The sequence below is a fragment of the Strix uralensis genome, chromosome 7, assembly GCF_047716275.1.
Source record: "Strix uralensis isolate ZFMK-TIS-50842 chromosome 7, bStrUra1, whole genome shotgun sequence".
NCBI lineage: Eukaryota > Metazoa > Chordata > Aves > Strigiformes > Strigidae > Strix > Strix uralensis.
In genome coordinates this window covers 2,637,411-2,659,534 of record NC_133978.1, presented here as the reverse complement: position 1 = coordinate 2,659,534, position 22,124 = coordinate 2,637,411, and the positions used below count along the sequence as shown (strand labels likewise).

Below are 22,124 nucleotides of genomic sequence, written 5' to 3'. Positions count from 1 at the left end.
CTTGTGGGCCATGTGTGTATGCAAAGCTAAGAACTTACTGTTAGTCTAATTGAAGTCTTAATAGTCTAATCCATTATTAATAATCCAGTAATGCTAATGCAAATAGCTAAAAATGCATATATATGTATGTTTCAGTATGTGTATATATATAAAATATGTATAATGTAATTTATTTTATTGATATATGTAATTTTAACATTTCTATATGTATATATACATATATTTTCTTGATATATACCTATATATATTTCGGTATAGCTATATATCATTACATCTCTCTATATAGCTACATATATTTATATTATTACATATATGACTAGATATAAAAAACCACATATACTTTCTAAGGTCTGTCCCACTCTCTGGTGTTATGCTTTACTCTTCCACCTTCCCTTTGAGTCCTCAGGGCAATAATTTCCTCTGGAGCAAGGGGGTCTATGCTGAGTCTTCAGCATCTGAAGTCCTGCCTGGGGGGAGGAGGAGTATGATGAGGTTGCATCCTCCTCACTCCAGGATCCATTTGGAGTAATTTTTATGTTTGTTAACACACTCCGTAGCACGGTATTCTTTTTTTTTTTCCCCCCATCTGTGTCTAAATCTATCTTACATCTGAACTTCTACTGCATGTGGTGTCTTTTACATATGGGGATACTTGTTTATTATTCTTTGTGACCCCAAACTGGTTTTGGGCAGGTCCTAAGGTTGTGTTTCTTTACCAGTAGTAGGCCACTGGTGAGGTGTTTGTAGCCCAAAGGCTCTGCTGTCATCCTGTGCCTGAACTTTCACTACACTAGAGGCCACGCCTGTACTGCTCCGTGCATAATTCAGTCTTTGCACAATAACCACATTATAGCTACACGTTAGTTTAAAAAGATACATATAAAAATAGGCATCATGCTACAAAATTGTTGAAAAGCAAGAAAAGCTAAAACAGCATTGGTATCAGGCACCTGCTCATTAGATAATTGTGGTTTAAAGCTAAAACCTGAGCAGGCCTAGGCGAGTCCATGCAAAGAAGCATGACAGGTCCCAAGGCCCTGTTGTAGCTTGGCACGACACTTGGCGCTTGGGACAAGACGTGTCAGCTCCGTATTTACCGTGTTACAAAGTTATCCCCAATATTCATGTGTCCCACTGGTTCTTACCAACCTCTGGAAAAGTACTTTAGGTACAATGATGTTGCTAGCTTTTCCTGTTTTGAGGAAGCAAAACACGGCACGTGCCTATGTTTTGGTTATGTAGCAATGAGGCAGATTGAATGTAGCATCTCCTGAAATATTCTTTTCTTTGATTACTGAGGTTGGATGTTATTTTACATACCAACCTTTCAATCCTAGGGGAGAATTATGCTCCCACTCACCTATTTCTGTAGTATTTATTAGAAGAAACTGCTCTCAGTAATGGCTTGCCAGTAAGTTGCTATTTATCTCTGCTGAAAACAGTGTTGGAAAAAGTCTTGGCCTGGAACCAGTTTGTTGAGGTCTTCTCCGAGAGTAAGAAGTTACAACCGAAACTGCAGAAATTTATAATCTCAAAGGGAAAAAACACATCAAAGTTATATAAAACACCTAAGATTATATACATCCAAGTGTTCTGAAGAAGTACAGCTACTGAGACCTTCTAGTTTGGTGGGACTTTTTGGTTTTGTGCGGTTTGAGTTTGGGTTTTTTTTGTTTGTTTGTTTTAATAAGCCCTCTTTCTGAGCAAGTAGCTGTTTAGGTTCTTAGGTTATGAACATAAAATGTAAGCTCAACCAGTAAAGTTTATACTTGCGCCTGACAAGTGTTTGGGTCTGATATGCCCATTAAAAATGGATTAACATATGGAAAGTCACAGCATACCAAGATCCCAGCCTGTGTGGCTTTGGCACTGCAAAATCCAGTGCTGCTGTTACACTTCTCTTAAAATGTTGGAAGCTGACCATGACACTTTTGGACAAGTTCTGTGGGAGAAGCTGCCTATTCATGTGAGAAGAGAATAAATATCATCCTTGATCCATGTTTAGTGGTACATATTTATTAAATAGCCTGTGAATTGGGTGGCTTTTGAGATGTCTGTTTGTTACATACTTGACTATGTTCCAGTACACATCAAAAACGTGTAAATGAAATGTGGAACTTCAGGGCTGATCACAGAAGTAGCACTTTTGCCAGTTCAGTTAAGCAGAGTTTAGTCTGCTTAGACAGGATTGTCAACTCAATGGTACTTTTCTGATGCTTTCTAATATAAAAGTAATGAATTCATGGTGGGATCTTGTCTCTGTGTTGCTACAGCACACTTCCAGGTGGTTTCTAGACTTCTGCATGAGGAAATTATATCACCCTAGAGACAAAATCTAGGTTGTTTTATTGTCAGCAGTTACAGGAATTTGCAATGCTTTCAGCTAGCATTTTTGTGAAATTTTATTTGTTGTTTTTTTGTGTATGTGGCTTCCAAGTAACCCTTCATTAATTTTTTAAATGGGCATCAATAATGACAATATCCTGTTTAATTTTCCAAAACTTTTTTGCCTATGTTAATATTTTATTATTAGGGAATATGGTGTATCTGTGCTTGTACTGAAAGGGCATTAGCTCATTCCAGCACTTTTATTGCAGTTACACAAACATGCAAGTTAGTAGCCTTTTCCTATAAAGATCTGAGGATGCTCATGCTTAAGACTGTGTGTGTTGTATTCCCAGAATTTAGTTCTGCAATCCTGTCAGGGAGATTGGGACTCCTCTGTGGTTAACAGACTGCTTGTGATTCTCTCTTCTCATTTATTATAGCAGTGCAGTTTTCTAAGAAATGAGGGTGGTGTGTTCAGTGTAGGTCTACCTTTTGTATAATCCTGTAGATCACTAGGTTGTTATTTTAATGCTAAATTATGCATGTATCGAAGCGGAAAGCATTAGAAATTGGCTCATCGTTTTTATTAGCCTTTACCTACACAAAACATGCTTTCAGTTGTAATAAAGCCTAAAAGCTTATTAACTTGCTTAAAGGGAAACATTTGTGTAACACAAAGTAGCGGAACAAAAGTGCTTGTAGGTATCTTAGAAGTGTTGTGATAACGTTTTATGTTTTTGTTTTATTACTAGTTCTGGACTGCTAGCCTTAGGAAAGCCCTTGGACAGAGAAAGCACTGATCGCTATATTCTGATTGTTACAGCCTCGGATGGCAGACCAGATGGGGTGAGTTTCCTGTGAAAGTTTAAGAAAATGGGCTGTTATGGTATGTAGTTAGGCACTTGGAAGTAGTCTAATTGTAGTAGCTTTTATATGGGTCTTGATCAAATATATCTGTACTCTGCAACAATTTGATTTCAAGAATGTTTGTGTAGATAAAGCCTGTGTATCACTGGGGTTATGTCCTTTGATCTTGAAACAAAGTGACTTTGCTGCTATTTCTGCCTCTTTGTTACTCTTCAGCAAGAACCAATGCAGTCAAGGTTTTGCGTTATTCAGATACCTGCATCTTCTTCTGGCTATTTCTTCTCTGTGCTATTAAATAACCGGTCCTCCTTCTTACCTTCTCCTAAAGATAAGTTATGTGGGCAGCTGTTTTATAGATTTGTACCTTCTCTAGTCAAATGCATTGAACTTTTTTCAGAACTGACAAATGAAAGCATTGTCCAGCTTCAATTATTTTAAGCCCTCAAGAAAAATCAAAAAAAGTGCCCATGCCACTTGTCTTAAAAAAAGAAAACTTTTTTATGGGGAGGTATTTCTAAGTCTTCAATGTTTGCATTGATCAAGCATGCAGTGACCCCACAATGAAACCAACAAACTACTGCTCACGTTTATGTTTAGAACAACAAAATTATTCTTTCCAATTTCCATATTGAAAAATGGAAAACTGTTTAAGGATGTGTATTTATTTGTCAAGCAGATGGAATGGAATTAGTTTTTCTAAAAGTCTGTAGCAGTCCCAACAGGGGGGATTTACTGCAGTTGGATTGTGCAAGGTACATGGGAGCGCAGCAGTTCTGCTGTAGACCTGTGCCATGGAGGAGAAGTGTCTGTGTATCTGACCTTAAAATTACAGTGTATAAGGGTAGATCTAAAATAATATATCCTCATCACCTGGGCTATTCTAGGAGGCAGTGCTCAGGCTTGAGATTGAAACAGAGAAATCTTTGACAGTTTGCTAAAGAGCAATCATGAAAACCCTGTGGTTTGGACCCCTGCTCACCTTATGTTCAGTGCAGCAGGAGAAAATCTTATGTATTATTTCTATGGCATGCTCTTTCTCCTATTTTACCTTCTTCAGCTTATAATGTTTGCCTTCCTGCTCAATATTTACTCAGAAGTTTTTTTCCCAAAGTACTGAGAAAGTTTTAGAGCCTTTGTACGATTCTGTGGCAATATGAAGTAGCTATAACAGAGCCTACACCTTTTCCATTAAAATGTGGTTACAGTTATCTTCAGTAATTCATCTTAATATTTGTAATTTCATTACTTGTGAACTACTCTCCTTTCTTGATAGCTATGAGCTCAATTGTTTTCATCTGTAACTTCCAGCTGTGAAATCTGAAGATTTAAATAAAATACTTGCGTTCTGTTTCAGATTATGCTATGTTGCTGAAATGCTATCTTGGGCATAGAAAGGCTACTGAAAAGATATTTCCTCTTAGATATTCATTCTCTTTGTTCTGGAACTTAACTGGATGTCTGATCCATTTTAACACTCAGAAGAAGATAGTTGTTTTTAAATGGAAATCCAGTTAATCATGGCATGCTGCTTAACATAAAATAGTTGTACATAAGGTCAGATATGACTTTTGAAGCTCAACTGTGTAAAAAACACTGAAAGTAAACTCTGGAGGGCTCCATTAGTATTTTGTCTGAATTATGCTGATGTAGAGTGGACTACCTGTCCAAATGATTAGAGCCCAAAGAACTGTTGTCACATCAATGAAAGATATTTATGATTTTCCAATGCTGACATAAAACCCATCCTTTCTCAATAAGCATAACAGTTCTTACTAGTACAGCAGTTACTTGACAAGCAGAAAGACAATTAAAACAGCAGCAGGTCACTGGGCTCTGGTACTGAATGCTCTTGATGGAGGGTGTTTTATGTTGTTGTTGCTGTAACAACATACACTTAAAAAATCCCCTCTGTTGCTGTCTCATTATCTGCTTTCCTCCCTCAGTACCATCTGTTTTTTTCGTGGAGTTTTGTATTTTCAGGTGTGTGTGTTAGTTGTTCTTACACTGAAAGGCAGTCACACTTTCTAGCTTGTGTGTGTTCTTTTTACTGCTGCTTGGTTTGGGGTCTTCCTCACTCTCTCTTACCTGGCTGTAGTTGTTTTCTTCTGTTATGGTGCTTTCTGTCAGTGCTGGGGCACCTTTCATCTTAAAATTGTCTTAAAAATTGTCTTACTTGACAAGCTGACCTGACTGCTCTTGCACCCTAAGCTCCTGGTGACAGTACATGAAACGAAAGGATTAGGAGTTGGCTGTATAAGTTTCTTGGCTTTTATTTTACAAACAAATAGATGAAATAGGACAGCTCAGCCTATTAAATCTCCATGCCTTTTCCATGCCAGGAAACAGTGGTTTTGCCTAATTTGCCAGGCTTCCTTGCATCCTGGCACAATTTCTTTGATTTGCAGCTCTTTCGGACTTACTCTCTGCTATTTGACAGGCTCCTCCTAGGTCAGGGACTCATTTAAAGTTGCTAGCTGGTAACATGGCAAACCGTTCTAAGGACATGGATGCTTGTTTCAACAAGTCAGTGAAAGTTCATAGAGCGCCTTTTCTTTTTAACTAGTTTATATCAGAAAGCAATGGTGTCTCTTTAGGAAAGAAAAAAGAATTCTTACAATTACAAAACTACTGCTCCCCAAGCTAATTCACCTGCTGCTTGTCGTCAAGGTTTGCTTCTTTGAACGATTCTATTAGTGCCTGCAGAAAAATGGTTATCTGATTGAAGAACTTGTTTCAGTTTCCCTAAAATCACAAAGTTAATTCCACAGGCAGGTGCAAGTTAATTGAAATGACATTAACATATTTTAGCTGGTAAAATATAGAAACTGATTTCTTTCCAATCAGCATGGGCTGTTTGAAACTAGCTATTAGAGTCAAAGCAAGCTTTTCTATTCTATACAGCTTTTTCTGTATTTGCTTGTTTCTTTAAAATTTGAAAGGCATTTAAAGGAAAAAGACTTTATTGTTGTGGTTGGGGTGGGTGTTGTTGATTTCTTTTAACTAGAACTTTCCTCTTCAGTTGCAACATGAAAATTTGGCATTGGTACATTTTTGTAGTTAGGTTTTATGAACAACAGTCATAGGATCACAGGATGATTCAGGTTGCGTGGGATCTCAAAGGGGTGATGTAGTATGAGCCTGTTCCTCAAGCACGGTCAGCAACGGTTGCACTGACAATTTAACTGTGCAGCAGGTCATTTAATTCATAGCCTTCAAGCATAAAGATGCATAAAAACCCATGTGAGTACCTTTACATAGTGGAAAAAATAAAACATCTTTATTGTTGTTTCATACTTATCTGAGAAAGTTCAGTCTTTGTAATTTCAGCCAGTGACTTTGCTTCAGAAATTGTGAACAGTACTCAAGACATTTCAAGATGGATATTTTTCAGCTAAATTCTATTGTGAACAAAGATTTTTAGCCATTATAACATGGGTTTTAAAGAGGCATAACTTCAGCTCATTTAATTTTTAAATAAAAGTGTATAAAATACTGCATTTTAGATGGAATACTTCAGATGGGAAGTGTTGCCATGCTTCGAAATTATTGAAGATTTCAGAAAGAAATTTATCCGTGCTGCTTTAAAAGGTATCTCTCTCAAGGTGATGACTCTCTTGGCTGTGCAACATTGTTCTCATAAAACTAAGACTGTTGTTCTCCATAGAGACAAGTGAGGCTCGTTGGGTGGGTGAAGCCTGTATTTCAGGATTGTGTCAGCAGTCTCTGGGATCAGTAAACAGGAGGAAGGGCCAGAAAGGTTCATCATCCTTCCTACCTTTAACACTGGTTCAGTTCACATACTGATTACCATCTCCTGTCCTGACAGGGTCTTCTTTGGCCCAGGCAGACATGCTAAAATGGATCTTTCTTTCCACTTCTGGTATCTCCAGGAGTTTGGAGATCAGCACAAGGGGCAGCAGGACACTTCCCACACGGGATCACACTTCTGTTTGGGGTACAGCTCTCGGGGAGCAACGCTTCCACTGGGTACCTTTCCCATAATCATGGTGGTATGAAGCATTACCTTTCTAAAGCCACAAGTTACTGGACTCCTGGTCTAGGGGCTGAAACTCTGCCCCCCGCAGCTGTGTGCCCAGCTTGTTCCACTCTGCTGGAAACCCCATGGTATATTGGACTAGTACACAGTATACAATATGGTATCGGCCCTCCCTTTTATCCCCGCTGTTCTCTAGAGAAAACGAACTGTTCCCCGTCATCATCTATAAAGTCTGTTGAACACTTTTTTGTATTTGAAAAGTCTGTGGTACCACACACCTTAAATTTTTGGTGTTTTAATGTTTTTTTTTTTTTTTTCCCTGCTTCTTTTTCTGTGTCATTAACAAAGGCTCTAAGAGACTTTCAACAATGTTGCTGTGGCACTAAGTAGTTGAGGTTTGTGTATTCTAAGCCCCAAGGTTTATTTAACTTCCTAATGTTGTGCGGTGACAGTCATGTTGACACCTTTTGACTTTTGGGGACTGTTTATTGCAACAAAATTAATACAGACTTACTTATGTCTTCACCAAGCAATATGGCTTTCCATTTAGTGGTGTGGCCTGGCTGACACCATTTCATCAGTTTTGCCTGCCTTATAATGCTCTTGATTGTTTAAAATGCTCGACTATGCTTCCCAAGTTATTGTTGTTCTGAGTTATAACCTGGAGCATTAACAGGCTTGTGGTTTTTCTCTGACCTTGGAATAACATGACCTACCACCCATCACTGTTAACAGTACGATGCAACAAACAATTAAGTATGCATTAATTGAGTAGTCAGGAAAATATTTTTATTTCTCTAGTAATGAGACTTGTAGAAGGGCAGAAGAATGACGTGTGAATGTAAAAATATTTCAAGCTGAAATTATTTTCACAAATTGTGGTGTGTTTGGATGGGATTTCAAGGCAAGAATTCATGTCTTCAGAGGGAGAAGTTAGAAATAAATATTCATGATTTTGTTAGAAGAGAGAAAAAGCCTTCTGTGCTATTTATTTTTAGCTTGTGTGAGTGTGTATGTGTCAGTTCATTTACACAGATAAAGCAGGAAGCTCCATTGTGTTGTCTTAGTGTGTATTGTGTGATTTAAGCGAAATTCAAACCTCCAAACACGAATGTCTAGTCCTGAAAATATTCACCCAGGACTTCAGAAATGTGTTTCTGCCCATGTCTTGGCAAAACAGAGCAGCTCAGTGCCTAGTTTATAAAGCCATTTGGGAGTTAGTAATTAGATATTCTTAAAAACTGTCAGTCATCCAGGGGGTGGTCCCAACCTCCCAGGCAGCTACAGCCTTCCTCTTTAATGGGGCTGAAGGAGAGCAACGACATTGATGTCCCTTGTCAGGGTCACTTTGTGGTGACAGGGGTTCAGATTCTTTTGTAGGTCTTAGAATACTCTAAGCTAATCTACTCTGGAAGTCCATCTGCTCTTTTGAAGTTGTGCTGTTCAGGGTACAGTCCAAGATTCACTGGATAGGAAAGATCAGAGGCAACGTAGCTCTGGGAGGTTTCTCTGAAAGCCATGAATCCAAGATCTTGCCCATTAATCTCCGACTGTGCCCATTTCTTCTGCAGTGAACACTTCATGACAAAAATTGGAATAATTTTAGCATTACAGCCCCCAAAACTGGTTTGAGCCACGTTTCCTGAGGAGAGAGAGGCACCACCAGGCAACCCTTAGAAAGGTATCTGATAGAGAGATGTTTTCTCGGTGGGCTGGGCTGGCCCAGAGCAGCTGGGTGCTGCATGCAGGGATAGAATTGGCATTTCTGAAGGCAGTTTAAGTCTTTTTTTCTGTGCTTTCTGTATGTGGTTCTGGGTACCCAGACACTGCAATGTTTAACCTTTAAGTGTGGCTAAAATGTTCATGGGTTTGCACCGTACTCAGAACGGGAGCTTAAATCAATGGGGCTTAGAATTTAGAAACTCTGGAAACCATATTCCTGGCTACAGAATGCAGAAGGATGGTGCTCATAGGTGGTCATGGTAGTCTCTCTGCCACAACAGTGCCCTCAGAAGGACCAACAGTTGGAAACTAGTGTTTGCTCACCTTATGATCTAGCTAATTGATTGCCACAGGCTGTAAATGAAAGTAGAATACATACCACTGTACGAAGATGTGTCAGAGTGGGGCAGCCTAGTAGTCTCTCTGTCTTGAGGGCCATGAGGCACACGGGTGTGCTTTGTGTAGACACAGATACAATGCCATATTCTTCCTTACTGTCTCACTTTTTCTTGAAATGTTGGTCTCCTCCAAATGTTGTTGGAGCAGACCAGCATTTCAAGAGGGTATTCATCCACTGAGTGAACCATCAGTAGCCTTGTTGCAGTGCATTGTGTTTCATCATGTAAGTTAGACTTGAGTATTTCAGTCATCTTAGAAGATCATTAATAATTTACATCATCTATCTCCCATCACGCTTGAATTAATTACCTTCCTTAGAGCAAACAGGTAGCACTAAATCAAGGTAATTTAGACAAAGATTTACTAGTTGAATAGCATACAGAGAATTAATTAATTACAGTAAATTTTCTGTTACTTCTGTAAATATTACCTGCGTCTGCTCCACATCAGTTCCATTATCTATCAAGAGTAGAGCATGCACACCTCTTTCAGTAAATACTCACTGAAGAGAGATTTTGTGTACAAAAAGGCTGGTATTGAAAAAGGGTTCTACTTAACTGACCTTTTCGTAATAAGTAGAACAAGACTGCCAAAAATATTAATGGAATCGGTTCATACTGTGGAACTTTAATACCACCTTAGTATAGCATATTAATTTTGATCTGTTGGTGCAGTGGGAAGGAATAGTTCTTAAATATATGAAAAGGAACAGTATAAACAGATAAATGATTTTGTACTTCCTCCTCTAAACAACTCCTCCTCAAATTACTATCTTTTCAGCAATACAATCTGTAACTAAAAAGAAACACGTCCTATTACTATTTTCCTGAGAAGTTATATACTTCATATGAGAAATCCTTCAAATTTTCAGCTGATCAGTAAATTTCAGTTTACATGAGAAGAATTTGTCCAGCCAGATTTCCTTTTCTGTGAGAGAAAGCTTTCCTCCATGCATCAGCTCTTTTACTAGGGTGAGCTTTAGTAGACTCCCAAACTTCCAACGTTTGTGCAACTTTTCTGCTTGCATTGCAGGGATAACATTCCCCATAAAGGCTTTGATTTCAAATGCTAACAGGGAAGGGCTGATTTAAGTAACCCTCATGAAGAAAAAGATGAATCACAGTTTTCAATCAAAGATTTTGAGCAGATTGTAATTCTGGTTCGAAAGATGATTTTAATTATTTTAAGGTGAGAAACTGTTCTGCACCAAGGATTATTGAAGCATTTTGTATCCCAAAATAAAAAAGCTTAAGTAGAACTATGTTAAATAGATCTTGCAGCAGAGTTCACAAGAACAGTAATGTATAGTCTAGCATTGAGTATACATTATGCTACTTTGTATATTCAGTAATACCACAATCATGACAGTAAATACCATGGTCATGAATTCTAGTTAGACTGGAAAACATAAGTTGGGCAGACCATTTTTCAGCCAGCACTGTATGTGCAAAGTTAGAGAGCTCAAGAGCAGACACACCAAGCTCCTTGCCCTGAACCCCTCTGAAGCTGTGCCTGCTTTCAGACGGATCTTGCAGGTTAGCAGAAACCTCTGTTCTTTTGATAACTTCAGTGAAGTCTCCAGTTCTAAGCAAACAGATAACCCGTACAACAAGGCGAGGAGCATTGAAGCTGAAGGCTCTGGCAGCCCGTGTTCATCACCTGTTTTGAAGTTCTCAGGTTTGGTTTATGATATAAAGACATTGGTAGAGATGCCACAGCTTTATCCATTTGTGATTAAGACACTGAATCCTGAGTTTTTAATTTAGAGGCAGACCCAGTTTCCCACAGCTTTGTCTCTGCCAGGCTGCATGACAAACGTAGCCTACTTTGTATGCTACCCTCCAACTATGTTAGGTGATGTGCAGCACACAGCATGATGTCAATTTGGGTTGTTTAGCCTGAGCTATATAGCTTGGGATATAAGCTGCCAGCTACTGCTGGTTCATGCATTAGAAACACTGATGTTTCATTCCTGTGATATCGAGATCTGCTTGGACAGCAGATCATTACTCTTTCTCTTCCACAAACAGACACAGAGGGTTGGAGCGCTGGCTGTTAGATGGCTGGTGACTGGCTTAACAGTGGAGACCTATCCCATCAGTCCTGTGCGTTTGTCAAGGACATTTCTTGAATGTAATGATTTTTTTCTTCCTTTCCCATTGAAGTTCTCATCTTTTATATTTTCTTTCTGTATGTGCAAGGTTTTAGTTTTGGGCAGTTTGCTTTGGGGATTTATTTTTTTGTGTCTGACAGTTTTTCTCTTTGTCTCCTCCCCAGGCCTTTTCTGATCTTTTCTCATTAGTGTAATTATTGACAAGCTCCAGCCTTGTCTTTCCCTTCAGCCTGAGTCTCTTCTCTCTCCTAAATTTCTTTGCAGTCCAGCGGGCCATTTCTTCTTTATAACTTGGAGAGGTGTAGAGGGTCGGTAGATGCCGCTTTTAAAGTTCTCATGCCCTACACTGGAAGGAAGCAAGGTCTGAAAATACCTGAGGCTTGCATCCTTGCTGATAGGAACAGACTGGAAAAGAATAACATGCTCCCCCTTCCCCATGGCCTGGTGGACGTTGTTTATTGGGCTTATGCAGCTTCTGTGCATTCAAAAAGGTTAGTGACCAAGGCCATAACCAGTCGTGCGTATTTACCCATCACTTTTTCCAACTTTGGCACTTCATTGTCATCCTCTGTTACCAATCAATATTAGATTCCCATTAGCGATGTCACTCTTCAGGCTGTTCTCCTGGAGCACTGAACTTGGACAGCATGGCAGTTTACCCGTTATATAGTTCATGTATATTTTATCCTGGTCTTTATCATTCCCAGTAGCTTCAGATCTGAGTAGCTGTTTCCCCTGTTTTGTAAAGAACAGCTATTATTCTGGATATCATAATTTAAGTGTAGTTTTCTTCAACTGAATATAGATGAGTCCCAATATGTAGATCAGAAGCATTATGTACAGTTTCTTTTTTGATCAAATAAGGCCTTGGGCTTTGCATCAGATCTTATTATTTGCAAACTAGTTATATCTAGAGATGATAGCATTTGTCTTAGAGTTTGTCTAAATTAATAAACTTGCTTAACATCAGAGCTAAGAATGTTTCCTCTTCAAGGCGTAGAATGCTCTCATCAATTCCGAACTTCAATTTAAATGGCAGGGTACAAATAAAATAAGTCACAAGTGAAATTTCCTTCAAATTTATCATCCCATTACATTTATCAGGGCCTGGCATACTTAGGACAAAAGATATTTGTGAAGGCAATGTAAATGTTACATTTATTGCTTAGGGAAGAATTATATATGTAAGAACTATTTTAGTGGCCCTAAGAAAGCTATAAATTGCAGCTGATGATCTTTTGTTTGACTTTTGTTTATTATAAAAGAGAAGTAGACACAGTTTGCTTCAGTAATAAATAGAAAGTGCCTGATATGAGGCTTCTTTCTCCCCTGCGTGAATTTCCAGTAATAGCTTCAACATTCCTTTCCAAACCATACTTGACAAATCTTTTGTAGAAAAGCCTGGTTTTAAAACAGCCAAAGCAGTTTTTTATCCTTACTATATTATCTTGGTATTTGCACGAGGAGTTTCCATTCAATTGTTATACAAAAACAGTTGTGAATTAGGTCTCTCTCTCATTACTTTGGGGAACAACTCAAGTTTGTTTAAAGACTTTTAGTGGTAATTAAACATATGTCAGGAGCTTCAGTGAAACAGCAGCTTTGTTTTATGAAAGAGTGCTGTTTTACTGTCTCTTTTAGGATCCTCTACAAAACACTGTAACTTTTCACAGTTCCTTAAGAAATTTGTGAAACTATTTCCTTTCATTCTGAAGTATGTAATGAGCAAAATAGCATATGTACAATCAAGGGGGCAAATTAAAAGATCCTAGCTGCAACTGATTTTCTTCAAACATCATCTTTTTCTCTATTCATTTTCCCCAAGCCTTGTAAGGAAAAATCTACTTCATGCTGCTGTAGTTCTAAGCATTGACTTAATTCTACTCTGCCAGATGCAGGTCACTTGTAGTGGTACAAGACTAGAGCCAAACAAAGAGGACAGTAGTGTTGTAGGGAGCTGGGATGTAGGTTCCAGATACATGTTACAGCATTTGAAGTATGAGAACCATCTTTTTTTTTTTCTTTGAATCTTGAGGTTATGAGATGTCCAATACAGCTTTTTTTTGTCCCCACTAACAAAACAAGAAAGCTGGCTTTGTAGAAGTAAATGGGCATCCAGTTGGAACTTGTCTTTAAATATAACTTTTGCTGCTTTGGTAGTCAAAGGTGAGAATTACTCTTATAGGTCCTCACGCTCTTCATTACTCTCTTAAAAATTTTGATGTGATGAGTTGTGACGAAGTTAAAAGCATCACCACCTCTCTGTCTGTGTGGTGGAGGTCTCCTTGGTGGAAGAATTTAAGCTAGTGACATAGAAAAATGAAGTGGGGTTTATGTGACAGTGGAAGTGATCTCAGGCAGTTGACAACAGCAATAAGAAATGGTAGGCTTCTCCAACAGTACAAGAAACTGAGCTTCATACAAAATATTGTGATCCCAGTATGTTTATTTTTATCCTCTCTGCACTGCACTTTTTATCCCCAAAGTATAAATTAACTATCTATGGTCCTTCTTGCCTGTTGACTAGGGTGCCAAATAGTTACTTGGCTGCTGTAAGAAAGGGTATGACCCACAGTCTGCTTGCTTGCTTATTTTCTGTTCCAGTGACAGACTGAAAAGAAGTTATGGCTAGCCCTGAACATAAGTTATGGCTAGCCCTGACCATAACTTCTAAGCAATCATTAGTTAGTCAATGTGATTTTACTGTTGCTGGTGACTTTTTACATTATCCATAGCACAGATGATCATGATGTTACCAATACTGCTCCATGCTGCAGTTCTGAATAAGCCACTGTTATTTATTCTAGTTGTCTAATGAAGGCTATTTCAGAATAGCACATCAGTCTTAAGCTGTGGCTTACAGATAGCTTAAGCAAATCTTTGGAGCCATCTAATGGGGATATAAAAATGTTGATTTTATTTAATAATCTTTGATTATAGCAGTTTCTGACATGGGAGAACTGCTGCTCTATGCATCTCAAAGAAATAAAGGTAGCCAACTGACTACAATTTCATGTGAAAGGTTGGCATTGCTCCATCAGTGGGATAACAAATGTTTCCTGTATTCAGATGAAATAGCAAGATTTTTGAGCATTCCCATATTCTTTCTCAGTTTCAGAGTTTGTTGTTACTGATTTAAAGGAAGAAAGCACAGCAGCATTGCTGCTAACCCAGAGTTTGTTTTAAATACTCCTCTTGGTATTTCTGCTGCTGAATTCATCCACTTTTGATAATTTGCTGAATTGTGACTAATATAAAAATGAGGATTATTTGAAATACTGGTCTTATTTTAATACCATTGGAAGTTTAGGAAGAACAGAAAATTTGACTTTGTAAAATAATTTTCCTGTTTGACATCTGAATAAAAAGTTTCTTTGCAAAAATATTGCTAATCTTGCTTTTTTAATTCATAAGTGAAAGTTTAAGTATGACTTAAGACTTGGTAACAAGTGAAGCACTATCCTGTGTGGCTGTGTTGACTGACAGGTAAAGTAGGATGCTTAAGATGAGTTAAAGTATTGCTATCAACTTTTGAAAAATGCTAAAAATTCTTAGAAGACTTGGGAAACAGTTCCAAATGTGTCTTCTCCTACCTCACTCTCTCCCTTCTTCTAAAATCCCCACAACTTTCTTTTTTTCTTGCGAAACTAAGTCAAGCAAAAACTCTTAAATTTTTCCAGTTCTTGTTAGTCTGGGGGATTAGTCTGACCTGGAATCCCTCAGTATCAGTGACAAGTCCTATCCTACATTGCAGAATAACCTATAGAATAACTCAAGAAAGCTTTCACCTTTCACATACGCAAGTCAGAGTGGTAGTTGATTTATTGCATTTTTCAAGTAACCACGATCTGATGATATAAAGACATCAAAAACTTGATTCTTTATGGTCTTATCCAGGGAGTGCTGAGACCGGATTCCCAGTACACAATGTGACGAAAAGCTAGAGCACAGTGTACAGAAAACACTAGTGCTTCGTCATATTGAAATGCTCTCAGTTTTGTCCTCATGGGGAGAAGCTATTCCTTCTGAATAGGTCCAGTCTGAACCTCTCTTGTTTCAGTTTACACTCATTTTCTCTCCTGATGCTATCTAAGTATCCAGACGTGGTCTTCAGAGCAGAGAGGGGATAATCCCTTCTCTGGATCTCCAGGCTGGTCCCTTGTCCATAGGGCCCATGAGCTGCTGGCCTGTGTTGCTGCCAGGGCACACTGGTGCTCCTGCTCCACTCACTGTCTGCCACCATGCACAGGCCTGTCCCACAGAGCTCTCAGAATCACAGAATCATCAAGGTTGGAAAAGACCTTGAAGATCATCTAGTCCAACCATTAATCTCACACTGACCGTTCTTAACTCCATCAGATCCCTCAGCGCTGGGTCAACCCGACTCTTCAACCCCTCCAGGGATGGGGACTCCACCCCTGCCCTGGGCAGCCCATTCCAACGCCCAACAACCCCTTCGGCAAAGAAGTACTTCCTAAGAGCCAGTCTGACCCTGCCCTGGCACAACTTGAGGCCATTCCCTCTTGTCCTGGCGCTTGTTCCTTGGTTCAAGAGACTCATCCCCCCTCTCTGCACCCTCCTTTCAGGGAATTGTAGAGGGCCATGAGGTCTCCCCTCAGCCTCCTCTTCTCCAGACTAAACCCCCCCAGTTCCCTCAGCTGCTCCCCATCAGACCTGTGCTCCAGACCCTGCACCAGCTCCGTTGCCCTTCTCTGGACACGCTCGAGTCATTCAATGTCCTTTTTGGAGTGAGGGGCCCAAAACTGAAGCCGGTCATTGAGGTGCGACCTCACCAGTGCCGAGTCCAGGGGTAAGATCCCTTCCCTGTCCCTGCTGGCCACACTAGTTCTGATCCTAGCTGCTCCCGGCTAGGCAGGCACTGGCCCAGGTCCCTGTAAGGGGCTTGTCCTTCCCAGGGGCTGGACTGGGAATTTGTCCTTGTTGAATTTCATAGGGTTCTTGTGGACCAGTTCCTCAGCTGGCTGATTCCCTCCTGCATGGCAGCCCTGCCCTACAGCAAATTGACTGTTACCATCAGTTTGGTGCTGCCTGCAAACCTGAGGAGAGTGTGCTTCATTACCTCCTCTGCATCATTGATAAAGGTGTTAAAAAGGATCTTAAAATTAATCTTAAAATCCAGGTTTTAAGATGCTTTTAATGCTGCCTCCACTGTCTCCTCTTAGGTGAAACCTAAGTGTGCTTTGATACTTCCAATGACCCCTTCTAGATTTATTCCAGTATTTCAGTAAGCTCTGTATTTCTAATAATATTCTAATGATTGAGTTTCAAGGAGGCTTGAGGAGAAGTCCCTTTTTTATTCAAGACATAGAAGTATTGCTGCAGGGTCATCTTGTTAATATCATCCTTCCAGAGAAAAGGGTTGCTTGGGTTTAGAAAAACATTGTTGTTTAGAAGTGTTCATAAGAGTTCCTCATAACATGTTGCTATGCTTATCCAAAATAAGTATGTGAGGCCCCCCCCCCCCCATTGGCATGCATTTCTGTACAAAAGTTAGACCTGTAAATAATTCACAACAGTAATTTTACTTTCAGCACTTGATTCAGAAGTTATCAGATGAAAAGACATGTTTCGGTGGCTGTTCCGATTGCTGCTGTGGGTTGATTCAGCGTCATCAGAAGTAAACATGCTGCAGACTATCAGACACATCCTGTTAAATTCTCTTGAAGGGAAAAGAAATATTTTCAAAATGAGAATTACTCTCTGTCTTAAGCCAATGCTTTTTATGTCATATTTCTCCCAGTTTATTAAATCTAAGAGGTTTTATTACCCTGTATTCCATGGAATCAAGTCAGCTTTGGAAGATTGATTTACATTCAGCGCGCACTGCACATCAGACCAAACGTTCTGGAGTGTGTTTTGTGTTGAGAATGATGCATAAATTGTAAAGTACATATTCCTTATATAAATTGAATGTGGGAATGGCAGTTTCAGAAACAATTAGCAAATAACTGAGCGTAAGCAAATATAAGAAGTCAGCCTGAAAACATCTGTGTGTGTGTTCGTTTCAAAATACTCCGTATTCATTACTTCTTAAGTATTAAGTATTTATTGTATGGTGCTTGTTGTGGAACAGATCTGTTTTCTGCATTTGCCTCCATACAAAAACTGTAGAAAAAAATCTTGCTCTGAAAGTGCTGTGTTGTGCATGGATATTATTTATGCCACTTGTGTGTGTTTGGGATTTGTTCTTTGCTGTGCTGGTATCAAAAGGGATTGCTAAGGAAGCCTGCTACCCCACGTAGCACCTCAGTGAGTAAGTGGGACGCAGTGCAAACGCACCAGCTACATTTAGAGACGTGAAAAGAGGTGGCTGACTCCAACACTGGTGACTGGGCCGCTTGCCAAGTCTGAGGATTTGGAAGGTGAAGGAGATTGACCTGTTATAGGATCTCTCCTGCAGAGAGTAAGTCATCAGATTGAACCGGCAACACAGCAATGAAAGTATGACCAAATACTATTAAGGTGTGAGTACATTAGTTGTCCTTTGCAGGTGCTTTTCCCATGTGGCAGATACAAAGAGCTTGCCCCTTAATAAAAATGAGAAAATATTCTGCATTTATTGTGGGCAGTTACTGTGGAGACTTATGAGGGTGTAAAACTGCTTGAGGTTTGTTACGTGGGAGGTACTGCTCCAGAAGATGTTTCAGAAAAGGCATACAAAGATTCAGGTTTACATTCAGACTTTTTTTTTTTTTTTTAGGGAGAATGGTTACAGATTTCTTTATGAAACCTGTGAGGTGCCACTTTCCAATGGGTTGGTTAGTCTTGTGCCTAAAGCAAGAGACTTTTTCAGGCGTTACATCCACACTGTGTAACTGCTGTGACTGTAATGTCATATAGATTTCCTCCAGTGTAACTTGGTGTGAAGTAGTTCAGTATCAGAAGGCATCTAGATACAGCACAGGAAAGCTGATTTAATACACAGCGTTTGATTTTGCACTGCACTTCACAGTGGCAGTGGCTGCAGCATAGACATCATTACAAATATTACTGTCACTGGGGGAACAGTACAAAACAGTCTGGACAACCAGCATTGGCAATCTGCAGCAATAAGGCATCAGTATTAAACTTCATACGTGTTTCTTTCTAGCATCTGTCTCCCTTAGGATACCTGTCTAACAGGCTGTATTCATAAAATAATTTTATTTTATTTTCATATGAACTGAATGAAGCACTGAGGGAAGCATTTATAGACTAATGACACTGTGTTGCGATACCAGGTTAGCCTGCCCATCTACTGTTCCACCACAGCATCAGCATCACTCCACACCGCTGACCTATCGGTACACGTCTTGCTCCTGGGGAAGATGCTGCAGCCTCCCTGCACTGTCTGTGGCTGTGCTGCTCTGTTCTTGCAAGGAAACACTTCCCTGGTGTATCATTTCAATCTTCCTGACCTTGGTTTTTGCCTAGTAGTGCTTCTCTTTTCTCCAGTGCATGAGGAGTGCTGTTCATTCCTTCTCTTTGCATCCCATGTCACAGGCCACGGAAACTCGTCATGAGCCTCAGCTCTTCTGTAGTTACAATCATAGGGTATAAAACAAAGGCATGTTTTTGTTGCTTTTGCCACAATGTTTAAATAAATGAGGCTCAAACTGAGGTATTTCACCTCAGTGCAAAACTGTTAAACTTGAGAAACAAAGAAGTTGAGAGATGCCCATGCTTAGCCATATTTTGAAATAACTAACTGCACGTAGGAGCTGGTGTTAGCTGAATGTATCTGTTTCTATTATGATCTTAATCTGTAATAAACTTGAAACTGCAGTTTGCAATGGTACTTGCTGCTGTGCTGGGTTTGAATTTATGGGATAAAAGTATCTCTGATAACAAAGGTGTTGGCTTTTGTTGAATTGATTTAAAATACACTAATAAATTAATTACAATAATGTACAATAATGTGGTGTTTTGTGTCTGAAACACTCAGTGTATAGGACCAGTGAAAAGGGATCTGTCTCAAGCTGTGAAGATCTGCAAACAAAGTATTTAATTCTCAATTGCTTTGATTTGGATAGAAAAATTCAGGAGGGAGCACAGACATGTTGCGTTGAAATTTTATGTGTGTTAAATATAGTTAATTATGCTGTTCCCACTAGACACCTCTCTATGTTAGAGTTGATGTGCTAATGCTTAATAACACGTCAGCGTCATGTGGGTGAAGGATGATACAGAGATCTCTGAGCTAAAGCCAGCTCACCATGGAGCTGTCGTAGCATGGTTGTGTCAGCTAAGAGGCTGACTAATCATCTAAGCTAATCATCACAGTAGCATATTTTGATTAGTAAAATCAGTAATTTCCAAATTTATAGTTCAGGCAAATTTTGATATTTCTAGCTTTTTTCCCCCACTCAGAATGGAAGATCCTCAAAATACCATGCAAGAAAAAAGATATCTGATGTCCTTTGTGCATCCCTAATATGTTTTTTCAGCTTGTTTTGTCTTATAAGAAAGGTAAAAATAAACTCTTCAAATTAATAATGCTTCCTGTTTCACAAAAACATGCAAAAAGTATCGATAACCTCTTTACCTGTGATTCTGTACTGGGTGGGTCTAATACATAGCAGTAAGGTTGCTGCTCTGTTGTCATCTGTGAGATTGTAACATAAAGTTAATTTGTTCATAACGTTATCTTTCTCTGTAGACCTCAACTGCTACTGTTAATATAGTGGTGACGGATGTAAATGACAACGGACCAGTTTTTGATATGTTTCTACCTAAAAACCTGTCTGTACAGGAAGAGGAAGCCAATGCTTTTGTTGGTCAAGTAAGGGTAAGTTATTAACGGTGCAGAGTTAAATTGTTTATTTTATTACCCAAATTGTAGAGACTGTTACGAAAGAGCACAAAATAGTTGTACCTTAGACAAACTCACATCCAAATGTCTTAGGTTTAAATGTCTATTGTCAGATGCATTTATGTTAACAAAGTCATCTTTTGGGCTTTAAAATACCGAAATTTTTTTTTCTTTCTTCTTCTCTATACTTAATAGCTGACAAGGCTTTTTCATTTGAAAGTAACACATTAAAAAGCTGTTTTTGAAGACACATCACTGTAAAAGCTGGCTTATAACAGATTTACAGTGTGACAACATTGTTACCATGTTTTTATACTCTTACTGATTTCTATTAATATATTTTTCTAACACACTGAACAAGTGACGCATGTGTATATGAAACTGTCATGCATATAGAAAATTTTAAGGCCGTTAAAGGAAAAACAGTTAAACTGTTGACTGAAATAATTGATTACCTGTCGTAAAAATAGATGGTGCTTGGAGTATTGTTAATTTGAGTGATTTTAAACTATGTAAATTTTTATAACATAGAAGTCCAGTCTTCTGGACTACTGAATGCAGATTCAGTCACTTGAAGCATACATCGCTTTTTTTGAGAAATTCAGCTTTTCTGACCATCAGGTGAAAGCAGGAAGTATGAATTGGTTTTTTTTAAACCCGTAGTTGAATACGATGTTTCATATTTCCTTCAGTGATGGGTTAGCACAAAGGTTGGATGCAGTACGAGCTGTAGGTAAAAGATGAATTTGAAAGCATGTTTCTTCAGGAATTTAGGCAAAAAAATCAGCATTTCTTTCCGGTAGAAACCATATCAAGAGAAAACGGGAGCTCCTTAACTGCCGTATTAGCAGTACCTTTGGAAAGACTAGGACATTTTGGGTAGCATGGAAACCATATTGGGTAGCATATAGCCATAAAAACCATGTTTCTTTCCAAATTCATGTTATTCAGTAAGACGTCCATCAGTGTTCCTTGTCTATCATCTTTCTGGTTAATTTTATGCTCTTTTTGAGTGAACTTCAGTTGTTTTCTGGTATTTATAAATTGAAAAAATGCTTCCTTGGGATAGGGTTGTGTTTCCTTCCAATTCCGTTACTTATTCATGGAGTTTGATTTCATTCACGTTATACTTTAGGTTTTGTAGGCTTCAGAACATTTACACTTACACTGAAGTGGTTCTACATATGTCTGTGCTCTGTTTGCTGTATAACCTGGCAGCGTTCAGGGTGGGTACTGCTCTGAAGCTGTCCAAGCTCAAATGTAATTTTCAAGGGAAATAACTTTTGCCAGCATTGATGAAGATTACAGTTTTCATAAAGCTTAATTTTGTTATGCTAGACTGAAATATCAGCCATGTCAAAGGCTGTTTTGAAGCCTTGGACATACAGAAATTAGGATCCCTGCAATTAAATCAGTTTCCAAAAATCAGTAAGTTATTGCTTTGGGTTTTGTCATTGTGTTCATTTTATGTGGTCATTTTTCATTTTGCATCCTAAAATGTATGGACATGATATTTCAAATCGGTACCAAATATCTTTAAAATCCATTTTGTGTTTTGCTGGGTGCCCTTAAGGTACAATAATCTTCTCAAACACTAGACTGGGTCTATTTTTAGCTTAGATGGAACTATAAAATGAAACAAGTTATTGCAACGGAACCTCTCTATCTTATAAATTAGTATAATTTTTAAGTTGTGTTGCAATGAAAATATTTTAGGAAGCCTTGTGATAGCTTATTCCTAGTTGTGGAATGACAGAAATGGGTTATATCATTTGTTGTCATGTTTATCACCAGTCCTAATTCCCAGTCTCTGGATGGAAAAAGTTTTTTCTGTATAGCACAAATACTGGATGTAGTTCCTACCGTTTCATATTCACAAATGCAAA

At 38.8% G+C, this 22,124-nt stretch overlaps 1 protein-coding gene across 1 annotated transcript in view; it reads left to right on the top strand.

Moving 5' to 3' along the window:
- The window catches only part of PCDH15 (protocadherin related 15), a 460,117-nt gene that overhangs the window by 289,758 nt on the left and 148,235 nt on the right, over positions 1 to 22,124 (top strand). Inside the window, exons 18-19 of the mRNA XM_074874163.1 lie at positions 3,081 to 3,174; positions 20,086 to 20,214. Coding sequence (XP_074730264.1) covers positions 3,081 to 3,174; positions 20,086 to 20,214 — 223 coding nt within the window. The remainder of the gene's footprint in view (positions 1 to 3,080; positions 3,175 to 20,085; positions 20,215 to 22,124) is intronic.